This window comes from Scardinius erythrophthalmus (genome assembly GCF_964197995.2).
Source record: "Scardinius erythrophthalmus genome assembly, chromosome: 16".
In the NCBI taxonomy this organism is placed as follows: Eukaryota; Metazoa; Chordata; class Actinopteri; order Cypriniformes; family Leuciscidae; genus Scardinius; species Scardinius erythrophthalmus.
The window spans coordinates 10,420,121-10,432,825 of NC_138236.1; the positions used below are offsets into that span (position 1 = coordinate 10,420,121).

Sequence of the window (12,705 nt, forward strand, 5' to 3'; positions counted from 1 at the left end):
AATTACATTTTAAAATATTTTAAGAGAAACTGAAATTGTAATAATATTTTACAATATTATGGTTTTACTGTATTTTTGATCAAATAAAAGCAGCCTTGGTGAACAAGAGATTTCTTTTAAAAAATTAATTTAAAAAAACGTACAGACCTCAAACTTTTGAACGATAGTGTATATGAAGATCTATCATGGCATGGACGTTAAAAATGCAGGAAATGCACATAAACAAATATTTTATACATTTTTATTCACGTTTTATTGTAGCATATCATCCAACTAAAAACATTAAAGAGAACAATACAGATAAGAAAATAACTAAAATTTCAAGATTTATTTTTCTTCTTCTTTTTCTTGTGATGTCTCTCCACATCCGGAGAGTGTGAATCTCTGAGGACAAAACAAAAGGTGCGGATAATATAGTCAGTCCATCACAAACTTTGAGTTTGTATCCATGCTGAACTTTTAAAATACACAACAAGAATTTCAGAATGATGGACTGATGGTTAAGTTAAGTTCTGATATATTCAGATACTTTCATGTTGTTTAGGTCAGTGTTAACATTACCTCTTGCTCTTGTGTTTTCTCTCTCGACTGCGCTTGCGTTTGCGGTGCTGTTTATGCCCATGCTCATCTCGGGAGCTGATACGAGACTCCCGTGACTCAACGGATGCGGAGCGGCCTTTCTCACATGACCCTCTGTAACCAAAAACCAACATAAAAAAATCAATATCAGTCAATCTGTGCTACTTCTGTCAGGGAGGAAAGAGATTTGGTGTACTGAAATCAGACATGTGACCTGTGGGATGACTGCTGTGATGCTTTGGACTCCTCATCCTTCACTTCCTGCCAAATCCTGCCTAGTTCTTCAGAGTGGATGTCAATAACCTCACGGATCACCTGGAAAAGGTAGGAAAAGGCATAAAATTACGCAGAATATTCTCGATGGCGCTCAAGCCATTCACTGTGAGAAGACAATTTAAATTCAAAACAAAGGCAATTTACAGTGAGAACATGCATAGTGACATTAAACTAAAAGTGTTTTGTGGGTAAGTAGATTAACATCCCCCAAGAGCAAAAACTCAAATCACAGACCTCTGTGTAAGACTTCTTGGTGATGTGAACGTTTTTCGCTCTGTAAGACTGTCTGCGCCTCCTGTAGTCCCTCATCTCAGCCAAGACCTCCAGATGAGATTTCGGCCCACTCTGTTTATCTCCTATAGAATGGATTTCAGACAAAACATCATTCTTTACTTTATCAACCAGATATTATCAAGTAATTGGTCCTCAATATAGTGAAATTTACACACAGGTAAAAAAAAAAAAAAAAACAAGTTATATGGACTTGGTACTGAAGCCTTTAAAAGTGGAGGCAATCATGAGATTTTCTCCAAGTTTGGAGCAACTTATGTCTTATGCGTATCAGCTGCAGTTGGGCCCTGTGATGCAGCTCCACCTCAGGGCTCAGTGGGCTCCATGGTGTAGCTCTGACTTAGGGCTGAGTAGGTCTTGTGGTGCAGCTCCACCTCTGGGTTCAGTGAGGCCCAGCCCAATTTTACTCTGTTATGACATCTTTACAGATACTATGTATTTGCTGGCTGTCATTTTATAGGTAACTGCCATTATTAATCAGACTGAGAATTTATTCTATGAAATGCTTAAACTTACACTTGAAGCTTCTGAGATTTGGTTGAATAGAACTTCAATGGAGGGACAGAAATCTCAGATTTTTTTATTTTATTTTAAATATCTTCATTTGTGTTCTGAAGATGAATGAAAGTGTTATGGGTTTGAAATGAAATGAGGATGATGACAGCACTTTCATTTATTAAGTGAATTAACCCTTTCAAATAAATGTGTAAATGTAAATGTGTGACCTTGAATATGTGAAAATGAAGCCCAGAGACAAATATTTCCCCTTAATTTGACTCAGGATCAATGGTGATATAATGGGTCTGTGAATTCAAGTACCTTTTTTAAGCTTTGCAACAAGGTCTACATAAAGATCCTCATTGTTGGATTCTCTCTTTGCACTCTGCTGACTGGCTTCTTGTAACACATGATCATGGACGGCCAATCGTTCCGCCACAGTGAGGTCACATAATGCGCGCTTATGATTCTGAGGTATGCCAGGGAGATCTGTAGATGTGCCACCTGCAAAAAAAAAAAAAAAAAAAAAGATTTTACACAAATCACAATTATTAGTAAATGGTTAAAACAAATAACATTGATTCTGAAGATTCATTATCAATGTGTGTTTATTTCAGGGACGTGTTTCCGAATAACATTTTAAATGACCAGTCTGCAAAAAGGAAATCCAGTGCAGAACTAGCGTATAAGAAAAACACTCCCAACACGTAATGGGACAAATGGAACAATAGATTTCTGCATTTCTTGGTCTTATGTCATTTATGAATGCTTAACTAATGTGTACTTGAGTGAAATAAATTAAAATCTTCTATCAAGCAATATTAAGGACCAAGCCTTTAAAAGGATATTGAGCCAAAGGATACAGCAAGTATGAGTGGAAAATTGTCTAGACCAGACTTCCTTTAATACTCACCCCTGTTAATGGGGAAAAACAAAACAAAGAACACAGATAAATGTTGAAAATATTTGGAAAAATAAATAAAGACATGGATATCATTAATACACTCATTCTGTCACACACAATTTTAAATGTGCCATATTGCTTATTATCCTGATAAGTGCTGAAATGAACAAATCATGTGTCTAGAGAAAGGAGCTGGCTATCTAAACACTTACTTTGTGTGTGGATTCCTGTCGAGCTCACGCAAGGAGCATTTTCCCGGGTCTGCAGAATTACTTGGTGAAATGTGTCAACGTCTGAAAGTGATATCAACATTGCATCACAGAGCAAAGCTCTTTAAAAACCTTAAAATTGAATAGTATGTCTTTCACAAAGTCAAAAAACTCACCCATGGTAATGGACGGAATGTTAGCTTTCTCATAGTACACTGAAGGATCAAACATTTCAGCCTGAAAACAAATGACAGGGAAAAAAAACCCACCATCAAACTTCATGCTCATATTTTCCAATATGAGATTAAGTCAATCACAAGACTTTTTGCTGACGCGGTACTTAATGTGGTTCATTATTCACCTGCTCTTCTTTAGAATATCCCAGCTGACTGAGCTGACAGGCGGCTTTGTGTTTCTCCATCCTGTCCCGCGGTACAGTGTGGTTTGGATTGAATGGACACACTTCCATCTGGTAATCAGAAGACAATACAGGTATTTAAAAAAACGATTTAAGCCCAAGAGAGGTAAAGCAGGTGCCAAATAGTTTACAGATTTACAAAATGTTACCCTTTTAACCACCATACTCTCTGTCTGTATCTATTTATTAAACTATATGAAGTATTACATGGATAGTTCACCCAAAAATGAACTATCCATGTCATTATTTACTCACCCTCAAGTTGTTCCAAACCTGTATGTATTTCTTTCTTCTGCTGAACATAAAAGAAGATATTTTGAAGAATGTCAGTAACACTTGATGGGGCCCCCTTGAGTTTTTTTTTTTCTTCATACTATGGAAGTCAATGGGGCCCATCAAATGTTTGGTTATCCATATCCTTCAAAACATCTTCTTTTGTGTTCAGCGGAAGAAAGAAATTCATACATGTTTGGAACAATTTGAGGGTGAATAAATGATGGCAGAATTTCCATTTTTGGGTGAACTATCCCTCTAAGAATGAAGATTGTTTTTTCTTTATTTTTAAATAAAGACTTATATAGACCAAATAGTTTATTGTTAATTTGCATTTATAGAAATGTCAGTAGTGTGTGGTATTTTTGGTACTATGGTAAGCGGATATAAACTAGATCCAGGGTCATTAACACAAAGGCTACAAAGTATCACATATCCATTCACTGCATTCTCTTTATAGTTTTGTGTTTGGCTGTTGACGTTTACCTGAACTGCATGTGTATCTAATTCCTGACTCCATTCCAGCGAGTCAAACAAATCCCTGAGTTCGGCTTGACAACTCTCTGTGAAGTCTGTGAGCTCCTGCAAACGCTGCATGCGCTCCTGGAGACCCAACGAAAAAGTAGTTTCACACATTTTACATCAGGAACGATCGAAAACAAGCCTCTTGCTTTACGATTGTTGTCTACGCGAGTGTTTGTTGGCGCTTGAAAATGACGTAAGCACGACGTAGCCTCGAACTGTGGTTGCCACAACCGGGAAAAAACACCACTACTGCGCGTTCGTGCAAAAAAAAAAAAAAAACAGAAGAAGAAGAAGAAGAAGAAGAAGAAGAAGAAGAAGAAGAAGAAGAAGAAGAAGAAGAAGAAAAAAGAGGAATTACAGGTATTTAGAAGACATTAATTCAAAATGATTGACTGTTGGGTGGGAAATGTCTTTTTCTAAACAAGTTAGGGGGTTAGGTGTGGTCCTGGTAAACCTATATTATGGGGACAAAATGTCCCCACAAATGGCAATATCCAAAATCCTTGTCCCTTTGGGGACATGTTTTGGCCCCCATGAGGGCACCTTATAAGTAATACTAAGTGATGTTTTTTGAAAATGTAAAAATGCAAGTTTTATGTGATGGGTAGGTTTAGGGGTAGGGTAAGCTTCAGGTTGCCTACAATGATTATATGAGGATTATTTATATATATAAAAAAACGAGGTGGAGCAGTGCAAGTTATCAATGTTGTAGGCCTATGTCAAGAGTAAAAACTTTTATGGCTTTAATGAGAAATTTTATGTATACATTTACTTGTCGGCTGGATAATTCACAGAATGCTATTATTATGCTGTTGTCAAAGTGTGGTGCAATTCCAGTCTCCTATAAGAAAGTATTGGCATAATTGTCCGTATGACAATTGTGTGTCTGTATGACAATTGTATCATTGTAATTTTTTGTTGGTTGTTGTATGTTTTCTTTCTAATGGACATTGAGTCTGGAAATCAAGTTGAATTGAATTGAATTAAGAGGATAGAATATACAGTTTGAACAGTATAACAATCATCGTTTGTGTGTGTGTGTGTGTGTGTGTGTGTGTGTGTGTGTGTGTGCATTCTGTTTCAATTTCCTTCTAGATCACCAGATGGCAGCACATCTTCATTTAGTGAACAAACACGTTTCACATTATTTTACCACGTTATATTGGAAACAGGCTCAATTATCAAAATGATCAGACTGCCTACGGGTTTAGTCCAAAATAACTCTCGATAAAGCCTTTTGTTTTATCATTAAAATGACTCACTTTATAAAGTAAGAAAAAAGCGTGGCATCAACGCATTCTTCATTCTGAGAATATGTGACAGTGAATCATAGTTTTCCTCTATTCACTGGATGTATTTACCTTTGAAGGACTTCAAATCCAACAGCATTTCAACTTAATTATGCCAAACCGAATGAATCACTGATTTTTTTTTTTAAATAAACCTTGAGACCAACATGTGACAATTAAAAGTAACTTGAAAGATTTCTAATTCAGTCAGTCAATCAGATGCTTGACATTGTTTTAGACATTACAACACCTGACTGCATATTAAACCAATGATGAGCCAAAAGTGAAAAGTTCCTTTGTTTTTCTATAGGCTATATAGAGATGTTGGCATGGTAATAATGGTATGCTCTCATTTTACGGGCCATCTGTGGATGAGTTTTTCTGTTTCGATATTCACTTCATAACCAGTGTGGGCGTTCTGCCCTGATGCCATGCTAACGCATAATTGACGATACTAGTAGAGTTTCGCTACTCCCACGCAAAACCAGGTTATCTCTGACGTCTGCTGGCTGAGCACTAACACCTGCATTAAGAATACCCGGGGAGAAAAAGATAATTGGTATCTTGAAAAATTCAAACATCTAAAATACAGTGCAGAACCTTGAGTCTATGTTGGCAGAAATACATGTTTTAAATGTCACATTGCAATGTTTCCAATGATATGCTTTATATTTTGCCTTTTAAAATATATTTGTCTCCTTTTCTATTTTCAGGCACATTTGTAAGTCTTGCGTCTATAATGCACTGTATGTTGACATTTAGCCTACTCATGTGTAGGGCCTGCGTCATGAGCCATGACACCTTATGTTTTTACATTACTTTAACTCAATCCAAACTGGAAGATTCATTCAAAGTCAGTTACAAATAAAGTCTGACCTTGTATTTTGCCACTTTATTACCACAGAAGTTATGTTAAATTGCTAATCACTACAGTTCTTCTCTCAATGCCCCCCGGTTTCAGTCAGCTAGTCCCAGACTAAAATGCATGTTTGAGCTGTTTTAACTGAAAGCAACTTGCACTGACTCTCTTAAAATATGTCAGTGACATTGTTTGTCTCAAGATTTTTTTTTCTAAAGCACATTTATAAAAGCTATTCAAATGTCCATTTGAACTAAGGTTTAATCATGGCTTAATCTAAGCCCCGTCTGTGAAACCGGGCCTGAATTTGGTATCACTTTATTTTAATGTTCCCTTTTGGACATTCTGTTATAAGAAACTTGCAGCTTCAAGTCAACTTACTCTTAGAGTATTGTCTGCTTAATATCTGCTAACTCTTTATTGTGATGCTCTTCCAACAGACTGACTATAATGGCGCTTTTCCATTACCAGTACCAGCTCGACTCGACTCGACTCGGCTCGGCTCGGCTCGCTTTTCGCTCCGTTTTCCATTGCAGATAGTACCTCCACAATAGTACCTGGTCGTCATAGCGATGCCGCAGGAAACTGCCGTGACTTAATCTTCTATGCAACACACACCCACTACCCACACACACAGGACAATGGAGGAAATCGAGTGTATGCTGTTTTTGGATGTTTTTGTTTTTGCTGTTTTTTATTCAGGATACTCCGTCTGGCGCGTGCAATGATGACGCAGTGAATGGTGACGATTCTCTCTGACCAATCAGCAGTCTGCCGTGTTTTCACGTCACATTTTAGTATCACCTCAGCTCGCCGGAGGTTATACGAAAAAAAGTACCTGGAAACAGGTACGGGTACAACTTTTACACAGTGGAAAACCAAAAAAAGGCGAGTCGAGTCGAGGCGAGTCGAGGCGAGCTGGTACTGTGTGGTGGAAAAGCGCCATAAGTAACTTTGCAATTAGATGTCAACTTAATCTAACCCTAACCCTTCCAGTCTACTTATACTCTAACACTCCAATGAGAGTTATATAGGTGCAATATTACTTATAGTCAACAGAATGTGTTAAAGGGACCATCAAGATAAAGTGAAACCCTAGCTGAATCTTTTCAACGTTTAAGCTTTTACCCCCAAACTTGTACATGTTTTTGTTTCTGTATAGCAACACTTCTGATAGCCCTTTATTGAGGAGCAATCAAGTTTGTCATGAAAAAGGAAGCAATTTTCTCAGCCCAGACACTGTAGACAGACATCAGTGGACAGCAGCGGTCGAAGCGGAAAAGATTTGTGGTAATAAAAAACATGTCCCACTCAGAGACCCTTACAGTTCACTCGATTTTCTCTTTCACACAGATGCCCTATTGCTTCTCCGCCTTCTAGGTCTCTGCGTCTCACTCAGCAGACTCTGCTATTGAATGTATTTCACTCTGAACGCACAAAAGAATGCCCTCTCCGATTACCTCCAGCCCTTGAACTATCAAAATTACCACCTCGCAGATGAAAATGATCACAAAAACAGCACTAGGGTGAAAAAAAAACAGTGTCTTGGGACTTCACTCGAACGTTTCAGTACGTTCAGCTCACGTCTGCAGTATGGAGCTCATACTCGGCTGGATTAGCACTGGCGCTGTTGGAAATAAACGTGTGGCCTGTGGCATACCAAAGGCGGCCTATTAGTGTGCAGCCCACGTGAGCAACTACACTCTCAAATGCTCCCTCTCCCTCGCTCTCTGCCCTCACCCCTCCCGCGCTGTCTCTCTCGCTTGTGTCTCCTCTGGCTCAGTGGTGTGTTTCTAAGAGATAAGACCCTTGCTCATTTCACACATGAACAGAATGGAGGTGCTGGTGGAGGAAGAGAAAACAGGACTCTGATTGCAGAAGAAATGGCTCACTCGGTAACTCCGCCCCCAGCTGCAGGGCTGGATTGGTCTGTCCCAAAAATGGGCGTGTTTACAAAAACAGAAGAACAGAGTGGTTGCAGAACTTCCACAGAGGCCATGTTTAATGTGTCGGTCGCATGGGGGTCTTGTGTAAATAAAACATTTATTGTGAGTCAAATTAGGTCAAATGAATTTTTGTTCAGTTTTTGATCACTACAGGCCAAATGTAAGAAAAAGAACGAGACTATAATACTTCCAGAACCTCAGAATAAGTGACAATTTCAGTTATATATGAAACAATATGGAAATAAACGCAACAAAGAATAAAAGAGAGAAAAAACACACACAATTAGTCATGTTTCCTCCTGGGAGTAGTTATAAAACTTTTTTTGGATACACAACAATGTAAAGTCTTTGAATAATAAAAGTAACATATAGGGATGTTTCTCAGCAAATATTTATGTATGTTATTCATTTGAATAATCAGTATGTCATGCAATTATTAATATTATTATTTGATCACTTTGAATCTGTTCATACAGTTTTTGAAAAGCTTTTGACAGTTGTTATATAAATCATTTTGTGTTATTTTAATTATGTTTATATTAAGCAATCTTGCCAATGTAAATGCCATTCCTTGAGGAGACCCCCCTTCTGATGTCTCAGCGGCTTTATGAGAAGTAATTGTGAGGAATGAACTGCCTACAGTCTGCTGGCCTTGTGACAATCAGACGACACATGAAAGGAGTTAGTCATGCAAATACAAGTTAATGAAGTGTTTTTAGTCCCTTAAGAAGGACGTTTTTGGGTGCCTTTGTCTCTATTGAACACCCTGTTCGTAGCACTGGTTGCCGGCAGGAAAAGAGACTCAATTTGAGCGTTTGCATTTGAACATTAAAAGCCTTGTACATAAAAAGAGTTGCTGAGCTTCGCCCGCAAATTAAACCACACAAAAAAACGTTGCATTTCCACCACAGAACCAACACTCTAAATTCATGTTTACTCGCAAAAGCTGGAATCATTTTATCTGGCATAGAGCACATTGTGTGTTAGTTATTCCCCGAGATGAATGAAGTAGAAATATTGATAACATCTGAAGCGCTGTAGCTCTTGAAAACTCGCTCAGTGCACTTCAATTGCATCTGAAGCCTGTGTATTTCTTTAATTAATTTCTCCAAATCATTGATGACTTTATTACAGAGTGTGAACAGAAAGTGTTGACAGGAACCGTCTTCAGTCTGTTGCATAGAGTTTCCTTCTTTCCTTGTTCAACATCCCCAGTGGTAAATTAACAGGGTCGAGGTCGATTTGCCTGCAGCACATCACTGGATTCAAAGCAAAATTGCATTGTTGCCACTCTCTCAGTGTGAACGTACAGTGAAGTGAACATCAGCCAGTGCATCAGAAGTGAACAATCTGTTCTGATGCCACATAAAAGAAGCACAGACATAAATATTATGCTGGAGCACAGCAGGGAAGGAATCACATAATTAAAGTTACAGAACCATTTGGAGCACTTGCTCAATGGTGAAAGAAAGGTATGTCGACAACTGGAGCGCAACTGATTTTAGTGGCCAAGAACAGCCTGGTTACCAACTACATGTTGTCATCCGCATCATCAGCAGGTAAAAATATTATACACAGTTTGGATTTCATGACACCTGTTTTTAATACTGTAAAGAAATATTTAATTGCATTTTACTCTCTTGCTTAAATCAAGAATATATATATATATATATATATATATTTTTTTTTTTTTATTTTTTTGCAGATTTTAATGAAGGTCGGAATACACCACAAAACTAAATGCAAAATAAAACACATACGTACAAACAAACTCAAACAGAAACATGTGGCTCGTTAGTTGTAGATGCATGAAAAATGAAAACAATATGTGTTCTAAAATCGCTTCAAAATATCAAAAATGTTTGTTGTCCTCATAGTCTGAAGCTAATCTGTCAACTCCAACTAAAAATCTCCAGACTGGCTATGACTTTTGGCAATTAGTGCACTGTAAAAAAAAAAAAAAAAATTAAGTACAATTAACTTGGCTGTGTAAGTCATTTCAACTTAAATTACATTAAACTGACTTAACTTAGAAAATGAGTTGAATCTCGTGCAATTTTTTTTTTTTTATCCTTAACTTATTTTGATGAGTTGAAGTAATGTAAAAACTATGGAAGCTTGTTTCCGCCACTGAATAAAACATTTTAAAAGATAATTGCGACTTTTTATCTCACAATTGCGAGTTTAAATCTCGCAATTCTGACTTTATCTCAGAATTGCGAGATATAAAGTCAGAATTGCGAGATATAAAGTCAGAATTGCGTGATATAAAGTCAGAATTCTGAGATATAAAGTCAGAATTGCGCGATATAAAGTCGCAATTGCGTCTTATAAAGTCAGAATTCTGACTTTTTTTCTCGCAATTGCGACTTTATATCACGCAATTCTGACTTTATAACACATAATTGTGAGTTTATATCTCGCAATTCTGACATCTTTTCTCGGAATTGTGAGATATAAAGTCCAATTCTAAGGGGGGGGGGGGGGGGGGGGGGGGGAAGACGGACTTTTTTTTTTTTTTTTTACAGAATAGTTTATATCTCACAATTCTGACTTTATAACACGCAATTGCGACTTTATATCATGCAATTCTGACTTTATATCTCCCAATTGCGTGATATAAAGTCAGAATTCTGAGATATAAAGTCGCAATTGCGAGAAAAAAAGTCAGAATTCTGACTTTATAAGACGCAATTGCGACTTTATATCTCGCAATTCTGACTTTATATCTCAGTATTCTGACTTTATAACTCGCAATTGTGACTTTAAAACACGCAATTGCGACTTTATTTCACGCAATTCTGACTTTATATCTCGCAATTCTGAGAAATAAAGTCAGAATTGCGAGATGTAAACTCGCAATTGTGAGATAAAAAGTCGCAATTATCTTTTTTTTTATATTATTTTGTGGCGGAAACAAGCTTCCATAAAAAACATATGTTGTCATGACTTATTGATCTTTTTTTTTTTTACAGTCCTGACTCCAGACTACAATTCTGTGCTAAAAGAAACTAGGCAAAAGTCATGTAATGTAGTCTAGAATTTAGTGCCATGTAAAAAAATAAATAAAGATTTTTTGAGAATAATCGCATAATAGACCTTAGATTAAATGGATTTTGACATTTTAAAAATGAATTTTGACAAGTCTTAATTTTATGACTTCATTCTTGTTTTATTCTGTTGTCAAAACATTGTTTCATTATGACTTTTTATGTGGCACTAACAACTCTTTTTGTGTTTCACAGAAGACAGAAAGTGTGAGTAAATGATGGCATAATTCAATTTTGAGGCAAACTATCCCTTTAAATGTTCCTTTCTGTCCTGAACTTTACACACTCACTTGCAATGACTTTCATGAGTGTTTGACAACATACTTAGTCATCATTGGAGTAGTTAAACCTCAGGCTTTGTGAAGCGCACTTTGACACGGGTGAAGTAGACTTGCTGTAAGCTAGACAGACATGTCATTAGAGTGGTCTTTGTGTTTGTCCGGGTCCTGAGTGCACCAATATGTAGAAGAAAAAAAAGGAAAAGAAAAAAATCCTGACATTAAGCAGAGACATTGATGTTTCTATTTTAAGCCACATGCTCATATGTTCTTATTTGGCATGCTTCAAAAGGCTTATTTTAAAAAGCTGGTTATAAAAGGACTTAAACACAGTTTTCAGGTCCGGATTTCTTTTAATGTATTATTAATGTATTATATAATGTATTAACTAACATGAACTAACCATGAGCAATACATTTGTTACTGTGTTTGTAAAGCTTTTTCAACGTTAGATAATAAAATACAGTTGTTCATAGTTTGTTCATGTTAGTTCACAGTGCATTAACTAATGTTAACAAATACAACTCTTGATTTTAGTAATGTATTAATAAATGTTAAAATTAACATTAATAAGAAGCACAGTTCATTATTAATTCATGTTAACTTTAATAATGCTAACTAATGAACCTTACTGTAAAGTGTTACCATTTAGTTACTGTCCTTAGATTTAAAGGAGCTACATTACGCACATATTTGTAAAGAAGAATTAAAGTAGAGTTTTGTAATAGAGTCCATAACAATATTTATTTGGATAAACTTTGAACAGTCAACGACTAAATAGGTGTCGTTAACCCCCCCCCCCCCGACCCCCACCCCCACCCCCCTTACAGTGCTTATTGCACTGTATTTTAACACAACCTCAAGCAATCAATTGTGTAAAACCATTTTTGTGTCACAATATCTCATTGTAAAAATCCTAAATTCACAAATTTCATTATTTTCACTCTTGCACTGGAGATATATCAAATGCTGAGATTAAACTGTCAGCTTTGATTTTAAATGCTTTAATACACACCCAACAGTTATTCAGTGCAGCAGCAACTAATTCTCTGTCAAGGCTTTGCTGGGGGGCCGACAGAGACTCTGGGTGCAGGATTAGCACAATGACAGAGCAGTTATTACTTCTACAAATCTATTTCCACAATTAAAGGTGCTAGAAAGAGTGTCCGGTGTATTAAAAGACCGTTCCCACACCAATTCCTGATGTTTGACCCGTATCAATCCAAAAAGGAACGTATGCTAGAGGACATTCTCCAATAATAAGCATGAGTAAGAGATATAGGTATTTATTTGAGATGTTGGGAAAGAGC

At 36.8% G+C, this 12,705-nt stretch overlaps 1 protein-coding gene across 1 annotated transcript; it reads right to left on the bottom strand.

Annotated features, from left to right (window-relative positions):
- Window positions 1–225: 225 nt before the first annotated feature.
- snrnp48 (small nuclear ribonucleoprotein 48 (U11/U12)) lies at window positions 226–4,236 on the bottom strand. The gene is made up of 9 exons (XM_081389381.1): window positions 3,935–4,236; window positions 3,119–3,226; window positions 2,934–2,994; window positions 2,761–2,841; window positions 1,966–2,148; window positions 1,090–1,211; window positions 794–894; window positions 562–693; window positions 226–384 (listed from the first exon to the last, which is right to left on the bottom strand). Exons 1-9 carry the CDS (start codon window positions 4,082–4,084, stop codon window positions 321–323), a joined length of 1,002 nt encoding a protein of 333 aa, XP_081245507.1. The 5' UTR covers window positions 4,085–4,236; the 3' UTR covers window positions 226–320.
- Between the last annotated feature and the right edge of the window lie 8,469 nt (window positions 4,237–12,705).